The 23,562-nt window shown below is 43.4% G+C and overlaps 1 protein-coding gene across 2 annotated transcripts in view; it reads left to right on the plus strand.

The window, feature by feature from the left end:
* Window positions 1-23,562, plus strand: part of ptprfa (protein tyrosine phosphatase receptor type Fa) — a 488,466-nt gene that overhangs the window by 208,255 nt on the left and 256,649 nt on the right. For both annotated transcript variants that reach the window (XM_080195322.1, XM_080195323.1), the window contains exons 3-4: window positions 3,055-3,200; window positions 5,180-5,321. In XM_080195322.1, coding sequence (XP_080051448.1) covers window positions 3,055-3,200; window positions 5,180-5,321 — 288 coding nt within the window. The remainder of the gene's footprint in view (window positions 1-3,054; window positions 3,201-5,179; window positions 5,322-23,562) is intronic.

Consider the following 23,562-nt stretch of genomic DNA (forward strand, 5'->3'; position numbering starts at 1 on the left):
GTCTGTTGTAGGTAAAATGTTAGAATCCGTCATCAAGGAGGAAATAGCGAGGCATCTTGAGAGGAATTGCTTGATAGAGCGGACGCAACACAGTTTCATTAAAGGGAAGTCGTGTCTGACAAATTTACTGGAGTTCTATGAGGATGTGTCTAGGGCGGTGGATAGAGGAGAGCCGGTGGATGTGGTCTTCCTTGATTTTCAGAAGGCGTTTGGCAAGGTGCCTCACAAGAGGTTATTGCAGAAGGTCAGGGGACATGGAGTTGGGGGTAGGGTGTTAGCGTGGATAGAGGATTGGTTGTCAAATAGGTGGCAGAGAGTGGGGGTCAATGGGTGCTATTCAGATTGGCGGATGGTGACTAGTGGAGTGCCCCAGGGGTCGGTGCTGGGGCCTCAGCTATTTACCATTTATATAGATGATCTGGAGGAGGGAACCGAGTGTAGGGTGTCGAAATTTGCTGATGACACCAAGATTGGTGGAACGGCAAATTGTGCGGAGGGTGTGGAGAGTCTACAGAAGGATCTAGATAGGCTGGGCGAATGGGCCAGGAAATGGCAAATGGAATTTAATGTTGGCAAGTGTGAGGTGGTCCACTTTGGTAGGAATAATGGTAGGAAGGATTATTACTTACGTGGCGAAAAACTGCAGCAGGCGACAGTGCAGAGGGACCTCGGGGTCCTTGTGCATGAGTCGCAAAAACCCAGCTTGCAGGTGCAGCAGGTGGTCAGGAAGGCGAATGGGATGCTGGCCTTCATAGCAAGGGGGATTGAATATAAAAGTAGGGAGATCTTGCTGCAGCTGTATAGGGCATTGGTGAGGCCGCAGCTGGAGTACTGTGTGCAGTTTTGGTCGCCGCACTTACGCAAGGATATTTTGGCCTTGGAGGGAGTGCAGAGGAGGTTTACTAGGCTGATACCGGAATTGAGGGGGTTGAGCTATGAGGAGAGGCTGAATAAACTAGGCTTGTACTCGTTAGAGTTTAGAAGAATGAGGGGAGATCTCATTGAGACGTATAAGATGATGAATGGGATGGATAGGATAGAGGTGGAGAGACTCTTCCCGCTCAGAAAGGATAGTAGGACTCGGGGGCACAGCCTCAAGATAAAGGGGGGAGCGGTTTAGAACAGAGTTGAGGAGGAACTTCTTCACTCAAAGGGTGGTGAATCTCTGGAATTCTCTGCCCGTTGAAGTGGTGGAGGCTACCTCGCTAAATATTTTTAAGCCGCGGGTTGATGGGTTTTTGATAAGAGAGGGGATTAAGGGTTATGGGGAGAGGGCGGGAATGTGGAACTGAGCCATGACAGATCAGCCATGATCTTATTGAATGGCGGGGCAGGCTCGAAGGGCTAGATGGCCTACTCCTGCTCCTATTTCTTATGTTCTTATCTTAGCAGGAGAACCAGGTAGGGAAGGAAAGGAGCTTGTCATATTTTCTTGGCAGGGGGATATGGTGGAGCCATGTCTCTGTAATCTTGACTATATCAGACCTGCTTACATCTATTTGAGCAGTTAATTTATCCACTTCATTGCAAATGCTCTGTGCATTAAGATGCAAAGCCTTCAGGCTTGTCTTTTTAACATTGTGTCTCATTCCCATTAATTTTCACTGTGATCCTGTTTAATTCTAACCCTTGATTTCTCTGCTTATCACTTTTCCTATTTCCCTTTGTCTTTTCTTATACTTGATTCTGGCCCTCCTCTGACACTTTGCATAGCTTCCCATTTCCTGCCATTTTAATCTTAAACCGTTCCCAACCTCTGTTGCAGATATTACCCCCTAGGACATAAGAACATAAGAACGTAAGAAATAGGAGCAGGAGTAGGCCATCCAGCCCTTCGAGCCTGCCCCGCCATTCAGTAAGATCATGGCTGATCTGTCGCTGCTCAGTTCCACTTTCCCACCCTCTCCCCATAACCCTTAATCCCCTCTCCTATCAAAAACCCATCAACCCGCGTCTTAAAAATATTTAGCGAGGCAGCCTCCACCACTTCAACGGGCAGAGAATTCCAGAGATTCACCACCCTTTGAGTGAAGAAGTTCCTCCTCAACTCCGTTCTAAACATCAGTCTGGTCCTACCCAGGTGTAATCCATCCAATCGGTACTGGTCCCATCTGCCACAGAACCTATCCCAGGAATCTTAAACCCTTCTCTTCATACCATCACTTCAGCCATATATTCATTTGATAGTCCCTGTTATTTTTGCTCTCATTAGCATGTGGCATCAGGATTCAACTGTTGAAGGGAATGGAGTTGCAATGAGAAGGTTGTGGGTGGGCCAGGGTAGGGAAAAGGAGGGTTGGCAGCAAGGCAAGAGATGATTTCAGCCCCAGATGTCAGGTCCCTTGATCAGGCACTGGGTGCCTTTGACAAGGAATGTCCCCTGGGACCTGCAATCAAACATGCTAGAGTTTGCTTCATACGCTCCCTACATGTCAATCCCCCTGCCCACCATTGGTGCATTGAGGCTTTTAAGTGGACATCAGTTGGCTACATAAGGCCCTCAATTGGAGCAGGACTACTGTCTGATCACTTTCCTGTCATGAATAGAGATAATGAGATCACCATCAACAACCTTCCTGCCCTAGACCCATCAAACTTGCCATGTGACAGCACAAGAATTGAATATCATTGAATAGAATTGGTTTAAGAAAGTGGATGTTCGAAGTGTTTGTGTGATTGGTAAATGTTTAGGTTTTAGTTCTTTGGGATTTGAAAATCTTAAAGCATTGTGTTTTCACCATGAGTTTGACTTTCTTTTTATAAACCTAAATTTTTGCAATTCAGAACCAATGTTAATAAAAGCTAGGGAAGTAACCGTGTTTAGCTGAATACATTTGATCCCTAAAACAAATTAGTCCATATACGTCGTTCAGTCCCAGAACCTTTGTACAATTTGAATGTATGTATCCTTTGATATCTTAGTATTTGTTTTAATATGGTTTATTCCACCTGAATGTCCTGATTCTGCATGAACCAGCTGTGTTTGGGTTTGCAAATGTTTTGAGGTAAAACATCGGCAGTTGGACTAATCTGCAATACTGTGATAATTTTCAGGTATGCCAAGTTTTACTCGAATCCCAGTGGATCAGATTGGAATTTCTGGCGGCGTGGCTTCATTTGTGTGCCAAGCAGTAGCAGAACCTAAACCTCGTATCACCTGGATGAAAAAAGGGAAGAAAGTCAGCTCTCAGCGCTTTGAGGTAAAACTTTTATCCTTTAAACACATTTTAAGGGAAATGTTGGAGAAAAACAGACTGAAGAACTTGGGAGAGCTATGTGTACTGAATGTGACATGGTGGAACAGTGGCAGTAATTGTGCTTTTTTGCTTGGATGAGTGATGCGTATAGAAATTTATTACCATGTGTAGCAACCTCCAAATCAAGTTACTTAGTAAGAGACAAAAACCCACCTGAAGTGTTTATTTTACCTAATATAAAGTGTGCCGATAAATTCAATTCAAGAAACAAGCTTGGCAGAACTTGAGACTTGGGCCTGTTCAATTTGAGAAGAGATCCCATTGGAGTTAATCAGCTAAAACTGGGGTTGATTCCTGTTGTTTGTCCAACCAGGAACAGCCTACTGTTGGGACATTGCATTGTAGCATTAACTAGAGTCAAGTGTGAAAAATTCAAGCCTATATTAGGTCTAGCTCTCCTTGTTCCATTGCACCATAAAGATTCTGTAGAACAAAGGCATGGTTTTGCTTCATTACTTATACTACAAAAGGAATCGGTGTTAGGGGTGGCAGGTAACACTGCTTAGTAAAATAACCAAAATTGTGTAGCTTGGTTTCCCCACCAGAGGAACTAGTTTCCCTCTGTCTATCCCAACAAATCTTTTCCATCATTTTAAAACATTCTGATTATTTTACCCCTCTACACTTATGGGGGATACAAAGCAAGTTCATGAAGATTGGCCATGTAATTGTTAATACTTCGAGCTTGGGTAAAAAAAAATGGTGATTCTGTGTTGTCTCCCCGCCAAGGCCAATATAATCTCCTGAGAATGCAGTGTCCAAAACTGAACTTAGTACTAAAATGGTCTTTATTCTTGAAGCAACATTTCCTCACTTTTGCATGCCATATCTCTTGAGATAAAAGCCACTGTTTGGTTTTTGTACCTATGCATTAGCTTTTATCTATTTCTGTACATGGAGACCTAAATTCTTTTGATCCTCCACAGCCCTCTCCCCCTGGTTTTTCCCTATTGACAAAGAATTCAGATTTGCTTTTCTCTCCATCCAAATGACTTCACGTTTCTCCACATTGAATTTCTCCTGCTATAATTTCATCCACTTGTAATCTTTGTAACCTGCTGTACCTGTCCACACAAATGATTGGTATCATTTGCAAACTTGGATCTTTCTTCTTCCAAGTCTGTAGTATGTACAGTACAAAGTTAGGGCCTCACTACAAATCTGTGAGGAATATGCCACATCACACCAATCAGAGCATATTTCCATTATCCTGACTCTGTCTCTTACTCCCACCCCCTAACCAATTACTGACCCATGTTACAAGATTTTCTCCAATTCTGTGCAGCTTGATTTTTGTTAATAGCTTTACACAACCATATCAAATTTCTTCTGCGAGTCTACATAGGCAACAAATGTAGGCATTTTCATATCTACCATATCAATGACCCCTCGCAAATAGTTAGGTTAGTTGATGATTTGTCAGATTCCCAGATCCATGAATTTCAATTGCAGTAATCTGCTGTAAAATATTTGTCTTTTAACCAATTCTAACTGTTTGTTGTACAATTAACTCATTCTGTTCAGTTTTTTAATTTATCACAGCTAAGGTTCAACCTGTCCTTCCATTTGCAACAGACGTCACTGGCTAGCAAGTGGGAGTGATTGAAACAATGGCTGAGAAAATCACTGGAGACTTTCAGTTTTGTATATTACATTAGGCAATGCCTTTACTCACTAGTCCATTAAAGTACCATTGATCTAGAAATAGTCTCGGCCAGCATTTATTGATTGCACATGTGGTCTAACGAACAATATTTTAGAACAAATGAGGGGACCATTCGCTGGTACAAAATCGGTCTTGTTGCTGCTTGGCTAAAGTTGTGAACCTATTAACATTGAAGGAAAATATTTTATAAAGAGGTCTTCTTTGACACCTTGCATCAGTTCTTCCTTTAATTAAGTGTTCTTTAATTGATTTCTAGGTTATAGAATTTGATGATGGCACTGGATCAGTGCTTCGAATTCAACCGCTAAGGGCGCCACGAGATGAAGCAATTTATGAATGCACAGCAACAAATAGTATTGGGGACATAACAACAAGTGCCAAACTAACAGTACTAGCAGGTAAGAACATTTTTCCTTGTATCATAGTGTTCCATTTATTAATGCAATGTTCAATTTCATATTGTTATCAGTATACATGGTATATCACAGCAGTCATTAATATGACATGGATACACGTTTAATGATGAGTAGTTAGTTGAAAATAAAAGATTTAACTTTGTATAAAAATACCTAGTCATACAGAACTGAAAAGATGCAAGCTCTTAAAGGCAGAAAATAAGGCTATGAAAGCAACAGGAGGTAATTGCAGAGATGAAAATAAGACTCTTCGTGCTCCATTTTCTGTGTTTCATACTGCAAGAGATTTTGCAGCAAGAGTGCCAACTCGCATTGAAAACTATTCAACCTGTTCCTGTCATGCTGGTCACCCGCGTATCACTTTGGCCCCATTGATTGCATAGAATTTACTTGTATTGTTCAGTCACCTCCGAATTGTATTTTCTAGTCGAATTGAGAAGGTTCACACAGATCATTCCTTTGAGGAAGGGATAATCATTTTTATTGATTCATGGGATGTGGGCATTTCTGGTTAGGCCATTATTTGTTGCCGATCCCTGATTACAAAAAGGTAGTGGTGAGCTGCCTGCTTGAACCATAGTAATCCATTTGGTGTAGATACACCCACAGTGCTTTGAGGGAGGGAGTTCCAGGCTTTTGACCTGAAACAGGTTGGGCTTGCCCCCATTGGAGTTTAGAAGAATGAGAGGTGATCTTGGTAAAACATGTAAGATCCTATCAATAAAGTTTAGGATATTGATTGCATTATTAATCATTATTTCAGCTTGTCCTGCCATCTTTCAAGACTTCTGCACCTGCGTACCCAGGCATCTCTGCTCCTGTAACCCTGTTAGAATTGTACTCTTTATTTTGTGTGTCTCTCAATGTTCTTCTTACCAAAATGAATCACTTCACATTTCTCAGCCACCTGTCCTTCCATTCCACTAACTTGCCTATGTCCTTGTGAATTTTTACATTATCCTCCTTGCAGTTCACAATGCTTCTGAGTTTCATATCAATCACAAACTTTGAAATTTGTGTTCTGTTCACCAAGGTCTCGGTGACGGTTTCACAAATTTTTCCAGCCGTGAAATCCTTTTAACCTCTCAAGAATACTGACAAAATGCTAGAAAGTATTTTTTGTACTCTAAGAAAGGTACAGACAGAGGAGGAGATTGGGTGATTAAAAAGTGAATTACAGTGTTGCATAAGGAATGGTCCCTTCAGGATGCTGCTGAATGGAGAGAGGAAGATGCATTTGGTGATGATCTTGTGCTTGAGAAAGCGAAAGATGATCCATTGCATGTGAAGATTGGAGAGGTGGAAAGTTGAGGATAAGCATAACCCTATCATGGTTTGAGAAGAAAGGGCAGAGTATAGAAATGTGGGATGGATGTGGTCAAGTGTCCTATCAGTTACAGTGAAGAGGAATCCTGGTTGAAGAAATAGAAAGGCTGATAGGGAGCGTTGGACTAGAATGTGGTAATGTCAGAACAGATTTGACAGATGGAGAAACTGTAAGAATAGAACAGAATCTGTCCAGCAAGTATGGTGGGAGGTTGTGTAATTAAGATAGCCGTAGAGTCAGAGGCTTATAATAATTACTAGTTGACCGCCTAACCCCAGAGATAGAGATCTTGAAGTCAATAAAGGAAAAGGAATAGTTGAAGGTGACAAAGGGTGAAATCAGTACCTGCTGTGGTTTGACAAGAGCAATGTGTAGTTGTACTACACTTTTTCATTTGCTTTATTAATCACTACTAAACTGCAACTGGGAATGTTGCAGGCAGAACTACTGCTAGCCCTAGATCGTTTTCCGTTTCTTACTCTGCTATTTAACTACCATTTATATAGTTACTGTGCATTTGTATTAATCTTCCATTATGTACTCACTTGAATGTTTTGTTTAGAATTGTGACCACAGCTCTCAACTTTGACAAATTTGGATTCAGAGTTCAAGCAGTTAACATTAATTGTATGGTATTGGAACATAGGCACAGGAGTAGGCCATTCAGTCCCTTGAGCTTGTTCCATCATTCAATAAGATGATGGCTGATTATCTTAAGTCCACTAGTGACTTTGGCTCCCATGTCTTTTTATAGCCTAGTTTAGCAATACCCTTATCAATCTCCAAATTAAATTACTAAAATCCCAATATCTGTATCTGGACAATGCCCTGAATATTTTTTTAAAGATGTATTGATACTGAAAAAATAGGTGGGCAAACATGTCATAACTTAAATCTGATATAGCAAAATTCCATGACTTGCATAGCATAAGATTGAGAAATAGAATGACTTATAATATTTTAGACTGCGCTTTATTAATAGGGGCATAGAGCACAAGAGCAAGGAAGTTATGCTGAATTTAAACAAAATACTTGGACCTCAGCTGGAATATTATGTACAGTTGTGTGTGCCAGGATATAGAAAGGAGAGTGTATAGAAGAGGTTTACAACAATGGTTCCAGGAATGAGAAACTTTAGCTATGAAGATAGACTGGAGAGCCTGGGACAGTTCTCCTTGGAGAGGAGAAAGCTAGAGGAGAGTTGATCAGTGTTTCCCTGCCTCCACTTAACCATTACCATCAAGCCAAGGGATCAACCCTGGTAAACTCCAATAAACATCATGTGAAATAAATAGCATTTTAGGTAAAGGAGGCATAAGTATTGACCAGGATACAGAACCACCCAAACTCTTAAAATAGTGCCATTGCCACTTGAAAAGACAGACCAAAACTTGGTTAAATATCTCATCTTGAAAGAAGTGCAGGAGGGCATACCAGGAGTGTGCCATAATGCTCATTTGGAGAGCTGTGGCAGACAATGGGCTGAATAGCTTTCTTTGCACTGCAGCAATTCTGTGAATTTCTTTCATTTTTAGAGTTGGTGGGAAGGAATTGAAGACACTTGTGGATCTGTGTAGGCACTCTGATACTAAATGGGTATTGTTGTTCATACAGTTGTAGTAGGCCACAGGTAGAGGGTACCGATAATATCTGTCCCACTAATTCAGACACGCTCCCACTTCCTGGCCTGGTGAGGGCACATGCTGCCTTGAACAAGTTGTTGTCAAAAAGTCCAGGACTTAATCACATTACCAAGCTGATATTTCAGCTGAGTACTAGCAGAAAGTTGCATTTCTTTGAATCCCTCGGAAAAGCAGCTCACATAATTAAGGATTCCATGCACCCCGGACGTCACGTACCAACTGACTCAAGAACAGCTTCTTCCCTGCTGCTGTCAGACTTTTGAATGGACCTACCTTGCATTAAGTTGATCTTTCTCTACACGCTAGCTATGACTGTGACTCTACATTCTGCACTCTCTCATTTCCTTCTTTATGAACTGTTTATTTTGTTTGTATAGCGCAATAAACAATACTTTTCACTGTACGTTAACACATGCAACAATGATAAATCAAATCAGAGATATTTAACCAAGTCTTGGTCTGTCTTTTCAGGTGGCAGTGGCCTTTTGAGAGTTTGGGTAGAATTTGGGTAGTTCTGTACCCTGGTCAACATTCATGTCTCAACCATTACCTAAAATGCTATTTATCTCATGGTGTTTACTGGAGCTTACCATATGCAGATTGTCTGCCATATTTGCATACATAGTGGTCGTGATTGTTCTTCAACAGTTATTTATTAGTTGTGTGATGTTTTGAGACATCCTGCGTCTGAAAAGTGTTTTATAAATGCAAGTTGTTCTTTTCCCCCTCAATTAATGCAAATCATCTTCCCTCCGCAATAATAATGCACGCAGGGGAGAGGGATGTAGGAAGACAGAATAGGGCAGATGTACGCAGGCAATTTAGGGAGTTGGGGTCCAAACTGAAGAGCAGGACCTCCAGGGTGGCATTCTCTGGGCTGCTGCCTAGTACCAGCAGGGCTAGGAATAACGAAATCATGCAGCTGAATGCATGGTTGAGGGATTGGTGCAAGGTAGAGGGCTTTACTTTTGTAGACCGCTGGGAAGTATTTATGAGAGAAGGGCAACTGTACAGGAGGGATGGGGAAAATTTGAATGGGAGAGGGACAAATGTCTTAGCAGGGAGGTTAGCTGGAGTGTTTAGGCAGGGTTTAAACTAATAGCGGGGGGGGGGGGGGGCGGGTATGAGACTGACAGCTCACTAGACATTGGGGTCGGGAGTGAGTTGGTTGATAGGGTAGGTTTGGGTGAAAGGAAAATTATCAGGGAGAAGGAGGGTCTGAGTGGCCCTGGTGGGTTGGACTGCGTCTGCTTCAATGCGAGGAGTGTGACGGGTAAAATGGATGAGCTTAGGGCCTTGATGTTTGTGAGGAGGTTAGATGTGGTGGCAGTAACGGAGACGTGGTTAAAGGAAGGGCAGGACTGGCAGCTGAATGTTCCTGGGTATAAGTGTTTTAGGTGTGACAGAGGAGGGTTGAAGAGAGGTGGTGGGGTGGCGCTGTTAGTCAAGGAGCACATCACAGCAGTGCAGAGGGAGGATAATATGGAGGAGTTAGGGATTGAGTCGCTGTGGGTGGAGTTGAGGAATAAAAAGGGAAAGATTACGATGCTAGGGGTATACTATAGACCACCCAACAGCCCGAGGTCAGTGGAGGAAGGTATTTGCAGAGGCATTTTAGATAGGTGCAGGAAGAATAAGGTGGTTGTAGTGGGTGACTTTAATCTTCCTGGAGTGGATTAGAAGGTGCTTAGAGCTGGGGGTACGGATGGGGAGGAGTTTGTAAAATGTGTGTTGGAAGGGTCCCTGGAGCAGTACGTAACTAGCCCGACTAGGGAGGGGGCTATACTGGATTTAGTGTTGGGTAATGAGCCGGGGCAGGTGGTTGAGGTTGAGGTAGGCGAACATTTGGCTAACAATGATCACAAGTATGGAAAGGGATGAGTGCCGTCCGAAGGGGAGGGTGCTGAACTGGGGGAAGGTGAGCTATAGCTGGATTAGGAGGGAGCTGAAGGACACTGATTGGGAGGGGTTGTTAGCTGGCAAGTCCACGGTTGGTAAGTGGGAGGCTTTCAAGGGCAAACTGATAATGTTGCAGGAAAGGCATGTGCCGGCAAAGAGGAAGGATGGGAAAGGCAGGATTAGAGAGCCGTTGATTACAGGGGGTATCGAAGACTTGGTCAGGAACAAGAGGGAGGCATATGTTAGGTCGAAACAACTGGGAACGGAGAGTGCGCTGGAGGAATATAGAGAGAGTAGGAGGGAGCTAAAAAGGGGAGTTAGAAGGGCGAAAAGAGGGCATGAAATGGCTTTGGCTGATAGGATTAAGGAAAATCCAAAGGCATTTTACTCTTATATTAGGAGCAAGAGAGTGGTTAGAGGGAAAATTGGTCCTCTTAGGGACAAAGGAGGGGAGCTATGTATCAAGTCTGAGGGAATGGGGGAGATCCTGAATGAATACTTTGCGTCGGTATTCACGAAGGAGAGGGGTTTGGTGTCGTGTAATGTCTTGGAGGGAGCTGTAGATCAGTGGAAGGAGATAGCCATTACGAGGGAGGAAGTGCTAAGGTTTTTAGGTAGCATAAAGACGGATAAAGCTCCGGGGCCTGATGGTATTTAGCCCAGGCTGCTTAGGGAGGTGAAAGATGAAATTGCTGGGCCTCTGACGCAAATCTTTGTCTCTTCCTTGGACACAGGTGAGGTCCCAGAGGACTGGAGGGTAGCTAATGTGGTACCGCTGTTTAAAAAGGGTAGTAGGGATAACCCTGGTAATTATAGACCAGTGAGTTTGACATCGATGGTAGGAAAATTATTGGAAAAAATTCTTAGGGATAGGATGTATGAGCATTTGGAGCGTTGCGATCTGATTAGGGATACGCAACATGGCTTTGTTCGGGGGAGGTCTTGCCTTACGAATCTGGTAGAATTCTTTGAGGAGCTGACAAAAACGGTTGACGATGGGCGAGCTGTTGATGTCATCTATATGGATTGCAGTAAGGCGTTTGACAAAGTCCCTCACGGTAGGCTGGTAGAAAAGGTTAAGGCACATGGGATACAAGGACAGGTAGCTAGGTGGATTGAAAACTGGCTGGGCAATAGGAGACAGAGAGTAGTAGTGGAAGGGTCCTTTTCTGGCTGGAGGTCAGTCACCAGTGGTGTGCCGCAGGGCTCAGTACTGGGACCTCTCCTCTTTGTAGTATATATAAACGACTTGGAAGAGGGCGTACGTGGTGTGATCAGCAAGTTTGCGGATGACAGCAAGATGGCAGGATTGGCAGAAACTGAGGAGGACTGTCAGGTGACACAGCAGGATATAGATAGGTTGGTATATTGGGCAGATAGATGGCAGATGGAATTTAATCCTGACAAATGCGAGGTGATGCATTTTGGAAGGAATAATGCTGGGAGGAGTTACATGATAAAAGGTAGACCGATTAAGAGTATAGAAATACAGAGGGACCTGGGAGTGCAGGTGCACAAGTCTCTGAAGGTGTCAACACAGGTAGAGAAGATTGTGAAGAAAGCTTACGGAATGCTAGCCTTTATAGGAACGGGTATAGAGTATAAGAGCTGCCGTCTAATGCTTCAGTTGTACAGATCGTTGGTTAGACCGCATTTGGAGTACTGTGTCCAGTTCTGGCCACCTTACTACCGGAAGGATGTGGAGACCCTGGAGAGGGTGCAGAGGAGGTTTACCAGGGTGTTGCCTGGCATGGAAGGACTGAGTTACGAGGAAAGGTTGGAGAAACTGGGGCTCTTCTCCTTAGAAAGACGGAGATTAAGGGGGGATCTGATAGAGGCGTATAAAATAATGAAGGGAATAGATAGAGTCAACAGTGGTAGGCTTTTCCCTAGATTGGGGACAATTACGAGAGGTCACGATCTACAGGTGAGGGGGGAGAAGTATAATTTGGATACGAGAGGAAGGTTTTTCACGCAGAGGGTCATGCGGGTATGGAACGCGCTACCAAGTAAGGTGGTGGAAGCAGGCACGTTGGACTTATCTAAGGTTTACTTAGATAGACACATGAGCGAAACAGGGATGGAGGGTTATAGTAGACGGTATTAAATAGGGTCAGAGCCTCGGGACGACACTGGAAATGTAGTATTACATGTTAATGTTTTGTCTTTTTTAATCCACAGGTGTCGGTCCACCTTGTTGTCAAACGAGGGGCATGCACACGGTGGGTCGTGTGTGGGCTGCTCTTGGAGGTTCCGAGAGTGGCCTAGTACTTCGTGTCGTTGTGTATGCTTAATCCTGGACCAGCAGACGGGCACCACAACAGCTCAGTGACTATCACTGCTAGCTGTGCAGATACATGGATTTGGGCCTGTGTCTGTGGGAGTTTGCGCATTCTCCCTGTGGTTGCGTGGGTTTCCTCCAGGTGCTCCGGTTTCCTCCCACACCCCAAAGATGTGCTCTTAGGCTGATTGGTGTATCAAATTGACACTGTTCTCCCCTGAATCTGGCTACATTAGGGGTTCCATTCACATACACACAGGGCAGGGTAGGTGTAGGAAAATGCTTTGTTGAAGGGGCGGCGTGGGCTCGTTGGGCCTGTTTCCCGTGCTGGGTTGTTCTTTGTTAATACTGCTGTTTCATGCTGTCTAATCCATATCCCCTTCCCCTTGCCTCTCCACCTCTTCAGTCAAGTGCAATCGAGCTCAACCTGCTTTGTTTTTGAAGCCATAACGTTCAAGAATAACTCTTGAAAATGAATATGTAGTCCTGTGAGTTTGCTGCTGAAATGGAAATCCATTATCGCTGTGTATTGCATTCCCTGTTTGTTTGCTGCTGAACATTAAAAGCTAAATATTAACAGTTTAATGTTGAGACTAACAAATGTTAATCTTTCATGTAGGAGGGGCAGTTTGTATAGCATATTGTGCTGTTGATGGTGAAGGAGCCAGTGTCTATTGTTGACCGTGCTCTTAACTTAATGATGCTTTAAGTTTATTTGAGTAATGGATGCTTGTAATTCTTTGTTTATCCAGCAGATTTGGCCATGGCTGGGATTTATTATGTGCTTTTTCATTGGTTTAGTTGTACTTGTTTTTTTCTTTCTTTTGTGCAGCTGAAAAATACATTATTTAAGCATTTAAATTGTGATACCCAAAAATGAAGACAAACCTTCTCCAATACTTGAATGGCTGAGCTGGTACTGCAGTCATTCTGAAATGCTACTGGAATCATAGAATCGACAGTGCAAAAGGAGGCCATTTGGCTCATTAAGCCTGCACCAACAACAATCCCACCCAGTTCCTACGCTGTCTCCATAACCCCACATATTTACCCTGTTAATCCCCCTGACATTAAGCGGCAATTTTACATGGCCAATCAACCTAACTTGCACACCCTTGCACTGTGGAGGAAACCAGAGCACCCAAAGAAAACCCAGAAACATGAGGAGAACACGCAGACTCCAAACAGCCACAAGAGTGTGGAGTTTGCAACTGTTTGTGTGCCACTTGCTGTATCCTGTTTACAAATGACTGGATACGCATTGACTGAGATATCAGATTTTTGTGTGATCCCTAATGACTGTAGTTTTACAGAAGGAAAAAGAGCCCTTCACGTAGCATGATCCATTCAAGTTTGACCCGGTGAAAATTGCTCATCCTCCTAGGCAAGGCTGATCCTTCCTGAGTGCAGAATAACTATTGATGCCCTCTTGTGGACTGAAAGGGAATATACTGTGTCTTCCTCCTCCCCCACCACCACCGCCAAACACCTCCCCACCCCCATCAGAAGCAACAAAATTTAAGTTCCTTTTTATGGTTGAGGGCTAAGTGGTGAAAACATTCTACAAGGCCAAAGTAAGAAATGTACAATTCTGCAGCACAATATTGAATAGAACGAAGAGCCAGTGCTTTACATTCAGCTATTTCAAAGCCCTAAAACGAGTATACTGTAAAGCTAAATTAAAAGTGCAATGTTGTTCTGTTGTGTCAACAGACAGGGTGAGTCATAAACTTTGTTGAAATGCCAGGTATGTCTGGTACTGAATTCTATCAGCCTAACACTTTGGAGGTGAACAGAACAAAGCACTACTATTTTGACTTGAATGCTTAGGAAGATACCCTTCCTTAAGGTGCTGCTATCCCTCAGATGGCCTTGAGGCCTTGCAACTTGTGGAGCCATGCCAGTTTTTGCAGTTCTTTCTTTGGTGTTTTCCTGTTTGTATGTTGGAGGTTCAAGTGTATCGTTGGGACAGCCTACATCAGAACCACGCTGGGACCAGTGTTATTGCGGACTGTTATAACTAGGGAATTAGAGGAGGCTTTTTAAACTAAAGAGTGAGGGTCAGGTTTCAGTTACTTGGAAAACTGGGAAGTCTGAGTTAAAGGTAAGAGTCCAGGTTATGATCAGTCTGAGTGTCAACAGAAAACGACAGGTAGGGACAGATCATAGGAATGTTATGTTACAGCAAGGACTCAGAACCCTCCCCCTTCCTAGTTAGGGCTCTTGCCTAAGAATAGAAGCTTCAAAAATTCTTAAGTTATAAAGTTTATTAGTGTCACAATTACGCTTACGTTAACACTGCAATGAAGTTAGTTTGAAAATCCCCCAGTTGCCACAGTGCACCAATCAGCACAGCATGTCTTTCTGATTGTGGGAGGAAACTGGAACGCCTGGAGGAACCCTACACAGACATGGGAAGGATAGGCAGATTCCACACAGATAGTGACCCAAGGAATTGAACCTGGGTCCCTATGATGCAGCAGTGCTAACCACTGCCATCATGCCGCAGTCCGTTTAAGTTGAAATCATGAATAGCAGGAGAAGGAAGATAAAGATGGGAGTAGTCTCCAGACCTCCAAAATATGACCTGTCAATAAGCCGGAGCATAAATGGAGAAGTATCAAGGGCATGTTCAAAGGGAAGTGCAGTTATCATGGGAGATTTTGATTTGCACATTGATTGGATAAACCAAACCATCAAGACTAGCGTCAAAGAAGAATTTGTGGAGCCCATCAGGGATTACCTTTTGGAGAAATTGTGAAGCTTACCCAGGAATGGCCTAGTTTAGATTTGATTTTGTGTATTGAAGAAGGGATCTTGTGGTTAAGAATCCCCTGGGGGATAGTGACCATAATATGATAGAATTCCAGATACAGTTTGAAGGTGAATACCATAGGCCCATAACCAGTGTATTCAACTTAAAGAAAGGTAATTATTATGGTATATGGAAGGAGTTGGCACGAAGAATGAGGCGGGTGAATTGATAACAGCAAACAAGGAAGTGGGGGATATGTTAAAATTTTTTTGTATCAGTCATAGAATCCCTACAGTGCAGAAGGAGGCCATTTGGCCCATTGAGCCTATCCCACCCAAGCTCTATCTCTGTAACCCCATGTATTTGCCCTGTTATCCCTCTGACACTAAGGGGCAATTTAGCATGGCCAATCCACCTAACCCGCCCATCTTTGGAATGTGGGAGGAAACTGTGGTACCCAGAGGAAACCCAGGTAGACAAGGGGAGAGCATGCAGACTCCATACACACTGTCACCCAAGGTCTGATTCGAACCCGGATTGCTGGCAGTGTAAGGCAGCAGTGCTAGCCACTGTGTCACCCCATGTCTTCAGCATGGAAGAGATTGCAAATATCCTTAAGATATCAGATGAGTTGATTTCAAATAACGTGGTAGAGCTTCAAGAATTCCCAACCACATGGAATACAATATTAGAGAAACTCAAGGGGCTAAAGGTGGATAAGTTGCCAGGACTCGATGATTTGCACACGAAGGTTTTAACGGAAGTGGCTACAGAGATAGTGGACCAATTGTTTGAAATTTTTTGTCATGCTCGAAATTTTGGGAGGGTACCAGAAGATTGGAAAACAGCCAATGGAATGCCTTTATTCAAAAAGGGAAAATGGCAGAAGGCAGGGAACAATAGGCCAGTTAGTTTAACATCTGTTATTGGCAAGATGCTGGAGTCAATAATCAAAGAGGAAATGGGTAATCATTTGGGAAAGCTGATTATAATGAAATCTAGTCAACATAGTTTTATGAAAGGTAAATCATGTTTGATAAATTTCCTTGAATTCTTTGAGGACTTGCATGGAGAATAGATAGAGGGAAACCTGTAGATGGAATGTATTTAGATTTCAAGATACAAGACAAAAGGTCAATCATTTAAAACTGAGGTGTGCAGAAATTTCTTCTTGTAGAGCGTGGTGAATCTCTGCAATTCTCTGCCCCAAAGCGTAGTGGAAGTCGGATGATTAGCAGTATTTAAAGTGGAGGTCAGTAGATATTTGATAGATTGAGGAATAGAGGGCTGTGGAGAAATTTGATTTATTATTGTCACATGTATTAGTAAACAGTGAAAAGTATTGTTTCTTGCGCGCTATACAAACACACACCATTCATTGAGAAGGAAAGGAGAAACTGCAAATTGTAGTGTTGCAGTCATAGTTGGGGTGTAGTGAAAGATCAACTTCTTAATATAAGGTAGGTCTTTTCAAAAGTCTAATAGCAGCAGAAAAGGAGCTGTTCTTGAGTTGATCAGTACATGACCTCAGACTTGTGTCTTTTACCCAACGGAAGAAAGTGGGAAAGAGAGTATGCCCAGGGTGCATGGAGTCTCTAAATATGCTGGCTGCATTTCTGAGGCAGCAGAAAGTGTAGACAGTGTCAATGTACGGGAGCCTGGTTTGCATGATGGACTGGGATTCGTTAACGACCCTTGGTAGTTTTTTGCAGTTTAGGAGGGAGCAGGAGCCATACCAAGCTGTGATACATCCAGAAATAGAAAAGGAGTTGAGGCTGGCATACATCAGCCATGATTGTATTGAAAACCAGAACAGGCCTAATGGGCCTGGAGACCTATTCCTGCTTTTATTTTTTTGTGTTCTTGTGAATGAACATTCTGTAGGTTTTATTCTCTTTTACTGAAACGCGTTCAACCTTCATATATGGAGTTTCATTTCAGAAAACTTGTTTTTCTTGTTGTTTATTCATTGAAGGTGTTCTTTCTGTTGTTCCTGTCCATTTAGGTTTTGGTGCAGTTGTTACCCTGAAGTAATCTCCTTTTTCACTTTAAAGATTCGGACTTGAATGAGATATTATACAGCAAAAGGAGAGATTGCACAATAAGTAAATATTTCATATTGGAGTGTGTTGCCGGGTGATTTTTCTCGAAGTGTAACAGCAATGTCTTTGTTTGTTGTTCAAACATTGGCAGCTGGAGCATTTGGAAGTTATTGTTTAGCTGTTGAACAGAAATAGCCATTCAGTCCCTTGAATCTGCTCCACCCATCAATTAGCTCATCTGTCATGGCACCATTTGTTGGCTTTGGGATTGTAAACCTTCTCTCGCCCGTATGAGAAACCATGACTTATGACATTAACCTGCCTCCTGAAGAACAATCAACAATTTCCCAGCCTTTGGAACCAACAAGTCAAACCACCATAATGGTCCTGGTCAGGACAAAGCAACATGGCCAGTGGGTCCTTTTGTTTAATTCCTTCAGAGAAAGTGGATATCGTTGGATAGGCCGGCATTTATTGCCTAATTGTCGTTGAGAAGGTGGTGATGAATTGCCTCCAACCACTGCAGTCCATATAGTATATATACATCCATAGGGCAATTGGGAAGGAAGTTCTGGATTTTGACCCAACCACAGTGAAAGAACAACAGTATATTTCCCAGTTGAGTAAGTGAAGGCTCAAAGGGGAACTTATAGGTGGTGGTGTTCCCAAGTGTCTGCTGCCCTTGCCCTTCTAGGTGATAGTAGCCATCAGTTTGGAAGATGCTGTCTAACGAGCCTTGGGTGAGTTCCTGAGGTGCATCATAGAAAATTACAGCTCAGAAATAGGCCTTTTGGCCCTTGCCTGTGCCGAACCATTTTTTGCCTAGTCCTGCTGACCTGCACTTGGACCATATCCCTCCACACCCCTCTCATCCATGAACCCGTCCAAGCTTTGCTTAAATGTTAAAAGTGACCCTGCATTTACCACTTTATCCGGCAGCTCATTCCACATTCCCACCACACTCTGCATGAAGAAGCCCCCTCTAATATTCCCTTTAAACTTTTCTCCTTTCACCTGTAACATGCCCTCTGGTGTTTTTTTTCTCCCCTAGCCTCAGTGGAAAAAGCCTGCTTGCATTCACTATCTATACCCATCAAAATCTTATACACCTCTACCAAATCTCCCCTCATTCTTCTACGCTCCAGGGAATAAAATCCTAACCCATTCGATCTCTCTCTGTAACTCAGTTTCTCAAGTCCCGGCAACATCCTTGTGAACCTTCTCTGCACTCTTTCAACCTTATTTACATCCTTCCTGTAACTAGGTGACCAAAACTGTACACAATACTCTAAATTTAGCCTCACCAATGCCTTATACAACCTTACCATAACACTCCAACTTTTATACTCCATACTCCGATTTATAAAGGCCAATGTACCAAAAGAGTGCACCACTCTTTATGACCCTATCCACCTGTGACGTCACTTTTAGGGAATTCTGTGCCTGTATTCCCAGATCCCTCTGTTCAACTGCACTCTTCAGAGTCCTACCATTAACCTTGTATGTTCTACTTTGGTTTGTCTTTCCAAAGTGCAATACCTCACACTTGTCTGCGTTAAATTCCATTTGCCATTTTTCAGCCCATTTTTCTAGTTGGCCCAAACCTCTGCAAGCTTTGAAATGTGAGTGTGAGGGAACACTTTGGATCCAGTGATTATAATGCCATTAGCTTCAACCTGATCATGGATAAAGATAGATCTGCTCCTCGGGTTAAAGTTCTGAACTGGAAAAAGGCCAAATTTGATGAAATGAGAAGGGATCTGGGAAGAGTGGATTGGCATAGGCTGTTCTCTGGTAAGAATGCAAATGGAAAGTGGGAGGTCTTCAAAAGGAGAAATTTTGAGAGTGTAGAGTTTGTATGTTCCTATCAGGATTAAAGACAAAGTAAATAGGAATAAGGAACCTTGGTTCTCGAGGGAGAGTGTAACACTGATTAAGGGGAAGAGAGAGTTGTATGAAATGTACAGGCAGCAAGGAACAAATCAGATGCTCGAGGAGTTTAAAAAGTGCAAGAAGCTACTTAAGAGGGAAATCAGGAGGGCTAAAAGACGACATGAGGTTGCTTTGGCAGACAGAGTGAAGGAAAATCCAAAGAGCTTCTATAGGTATGTTAGGAGCAGAAGGATAATGAGGGATAAAATTGGTCCTCTTGAAGCCCAGAGTGGTAGACTGTGTATGGAACCAAAAGAGATGGGGGAGATAATAAATAGGTTTTTTACTGAGGAAACGGACATGGAGTCTACAGAAATAGGGCAAACAGGTAGGGAGGTCATGGAACCTTTACAGATTAAAGGGGAGGTGGTGCTGGCTGTCTTGAGGCAAATCAGAGTGGATAAATCCCCAGGACTGGGCAGGGTGTTCCCATGGACCTTGAGGGAGGCTAGTGTTGAACTTGCAGGGGTCCTGGCAGACACATTTAAAATGTCTGTATTCAAGGAGGAGGTGCCAGATGATTGGAGGGTGGCTCACGTTGTTCCGTTGTTTAAAAAAGGTTCCAAAAGAAATCCGGGAAATTACAGGCCAGTAAGTTTGACATCGGTGGTGGGCAAGTTATTGGAAGGTGTGATAAGGGTTAGGATCTACAAATATTTGGATAGACAGAGACTTATTAGGGAGAGTCAACATGGCTTTGTGTGTGGTAGGTCACGTTTAACCAATCTATTAGAGTTTTTCAAGGAGGTTATCTGGAAAGTGGACGAAGAGAAGGCAATGGATATTGTCTACCTTGATTTCAGCAAGGCCTTTGACAAAGTCCCTCATGGGAGGTTAGTTAGGAACATTCAGTCGTTAGATATACATGGGGAGATAGTAAATTGGATCAGCCGCTGGCTCAATGGAAGAAACCAGAGAGTGGTTGTGGAGGATTGCTTCTCTGAGTGGAGGCCTGTGACTAATGGTGTGCCACAGCTACATCTCCAATCTTTGTATCATCAGCAAATTTGCTGATCCAATTTACCACATTATCACCCAGATCATTGATATAGATGACAAACAAGAATGAACCCAACACTGATCCCTGTGGCACACCATTAGTCACAGGCCTCCACTCAGAGAAGCAATCCTCCACAACCACTCTCTGGTTTCTTCCATTGAGCCAGCGGCTGATCCAATTTACTATCTCCCCATGTATATCTAACGACTGAATGTTCCTAACTAACCTCCCATGAGGGACTTTGTCAAAGGCCTTGCTGAAATCAAGGTAGACAATATCCATTGCCTTCTCTTCGTCCACTTTCCAGATAACCTCCTTGAAAAACTCTAATAGATTGGTTAAACGTGACCTACCACACACAAAGCCATGTTGACTCTCCCTAATAAGTCTCTGTCTATCCAAATATTTGTAGATCCTAACCCTTATCACACCTTCCAATAACTTGCCCACCACCGATGTCAAACTTACTGGCCTGTAATTTCCCGGATTTCTTTTGGAACCTTTTTTAAACAACGGAACAACGTGAGCCACCCTCCAATCATCTGGCACCTCCTCCTTGAATACAGACATTTTAAATGTGTCTGCCAGGACCCCTGCAAGTTCAACACTAGCCTCCCTCAAGGTCCATGGGAACACCCTGCCCAGTCCTGGGGATTTATCCACTCTGATTTGCCTCAAGACAGCCAGCACCACCTCCCCTTTAATCTGTAAAGGTTCCATGACCTCCCTACCTGTTTGCCCTATTTCTGTAGACTCCATGTCCGTTTCCTCAGTAAAAAACCTATTTATTATCTCCCCCATCTCTTTTGGTTCCATACACAGTCTACCACTCTGGGCTTCAAGAGGACCAATTTTATCCCTCATTATCCTTCTGCTCCTAACATACCTATAGAAGCTCTTTGGATTTTCCTTCACTCTGTCTGCCAAAGCAACCTCATGTCGTCTTTTAGCCCTCCTGATTTCCCTCTTAAGTAGCTTCTTGCACTTTTTAAACTCCTCGAGCATCTGATTTGTTCCTTGCTGCCTGTACATTTCATACAACTCTCTCTTCCCCTTAATCAGTGTTACACTCTCCCTCGAGAACCAAGGTTCCTTATTCCTATTTACTTTGTCTTTAATCCTGATAGGAACATACAAACTCTACACTCTCAAAATTTCTCCTTTTGAAGACCTCCCACTTTCCATTTGCATTCTTACCAGAGAACAGCCTATGCCAATCCACTCTTCCCAGATCCCTTCTCATTTCATCAAATTTGGCCTTTTTCCAGTTCAGAACTTTAACCCGAGGAGCAGATCTATCTTTATCCATGATCAGGTTGAAGCTAATGGCATTATAATCACTGGATCCAAAGTGTTCCCTCACACTCACATCCATCACCTGCCCCAAAATCATTTCCCAATAGGAAATCCAATATCGCATCCTCTATGTACTGATGTAGAAAATTCTCCTGAACGCATTTTACAAACTCTACCCCGTCTAAACCTTTAACAGTGTGTGAGTCCCAATCTATACGTAAAATCCCCCACAATCACAACTTTGTGTTTCTTGCAGTTGTCAGCTATCTCTCTGCTGATTTGCTCCTCCAATTCTCGCTGACTATTGGGTGGCCTATAATACAACCCCATTAATGTGGTCATACCTTTCCTATTTCTCAGCTCCACCCATAGGGCCTCTGTAGATAAGCTCCCTAATTTAACCTGCCTGAGTACCGCAGTAACATTTTCCCTGAGCAACAATGCCACCTCTCTGCCTCTATCACGCCTGAAACGTTGGAACCCTGGAACAGTGAGCTGCCAGTCGTTTCACTAATAGCTACAATGTCATATTTCCACGTGTCAATCTCATCTGCCTTCCCCATAATACTCCTGGCATTGAAGTAGACACACCTCAAAAGATTATTTCCACCACACTCAACCCTTCCATTTGTGATTTTGCTTGAACTAACCTGTTCTTTTTACCCCCGCTCCACTAACTGCACTGGCACTCTGGCTCCCATCCCCCTGCAAATCTAGTTTAAAAGCTCGCCAATAACTTTAGCAAACCTCCCTGCAAGTATATTGGTCCCCTTGTAGTTTAGGTGTAACCCCTCTCTCTTGTATAGGTCCCACCTGCCCCAGAAGAGGTCCCAGTGATCCAAGAATTGAAAACCCTGCCCCCTACACTAGTTCCTCAGCCACGTGTTCATCTGCCCAAGTATCCTACTCTTGCCCTCACTGGCACGTAGTACAGGTAGCAATCGTGAGATTACTACCCTCGGGGTCCTGCTTTTTAACTTCCAAGCTCTCTATACTCTCTTAGGACCTCCTCACTCTTCCTACCTACGTCATTGGTACCGATGTGTACCACAACATCTGGCTGATCACCTTCCCACTTTAGAACGCTGTGCACACAATCAGAGATATCCCTGACCTTGGCACTCGGAAGGCAACAAACTATGCGGCAGTCTCTGTCCTGACCACAGAACCTCCTGTCCGTACCTCTGACCATTGAGTCCCCTATCACGACTGCTCTCCTTTCCTCCCACCCTTCTGCACTGCAGAACCAGACTCAGTATCAGAGTTCCGGCTGTCGCAGCTTGTCTCAGGGAAAGCATCCCCCTCAACACTATCCAATTCAGTATTCCTGTTGTGGAGGGGAATGGCCACAGGGGAACCCTATTCTGCCTGTCCTTTCACATTTCCATTTCCTCTCCTTACAGTAACCCAATTTCCTGTGCTCTGCTGCTTAGGTGTAACTACCTCCCTAAAGCTACTGTCTATATACTTCTCATTCTCCCAAATTAGATGGAGGTCATCAAGCTCCTTCTCCAGTTCCCTAACACACTTTGCTAGCAGCTGCAGTTGGATGTACGTTTTGCAGGTGTTGTCGGCAGGGATACCGGAGGTCTCCCTCATCTCCCACACCCTGCAAGAGGAGCATTCCAACATTTTTTTTGGTTTTTACTCTGGGAGAGAAACAAGACTAAACATTCCAAAAAGAGAAAAAAAACTCAACCTCCCAGAATCTCCTGCGGCCACCTTCCGCTTCCCTTAGTTTAAACCTTGAAAAAAAACCCGTGAAGAAACGGAATAAATAAATAAATAAAACAGTAGTACTTTGCTTACCCTCAGCACTCCTGCTAAGAATCTCTCCCTGTATGTCCTGCTCCAGTTGAACAATGAGGTCCATGGTATGCATTACAGGACAATGTCCCAGACACAACTGTCACTATATAATAAAATATGCTGCAAATTCAACAGCCGGGCAGCATCTTTGGGGAGAAGAGCAGAGTTAATGTTTCAAGACCGTATGGTTGTGCTTCACCATCCTGGTGTATGTCCTGACATATCGCATTGGCAGAACA

This window comes from Carcharhinus amblyrhynchos, chromosome 9 (assembly GCF_965287045.1).
Source record: "Carcharhinus amblyrhynchos chromosome 9, sCarAmb.v2.hapA, whole genome shotgun sequence".
Classification (NCBI taxonomy): domain Eukaryota; kingdom Metazoa; phylum Chordata; class Chondrichthyes; order Carcharhiniformes; family Carcharhinidae; genus Carcharhinus; species Carcharhinus amblyrhynchos.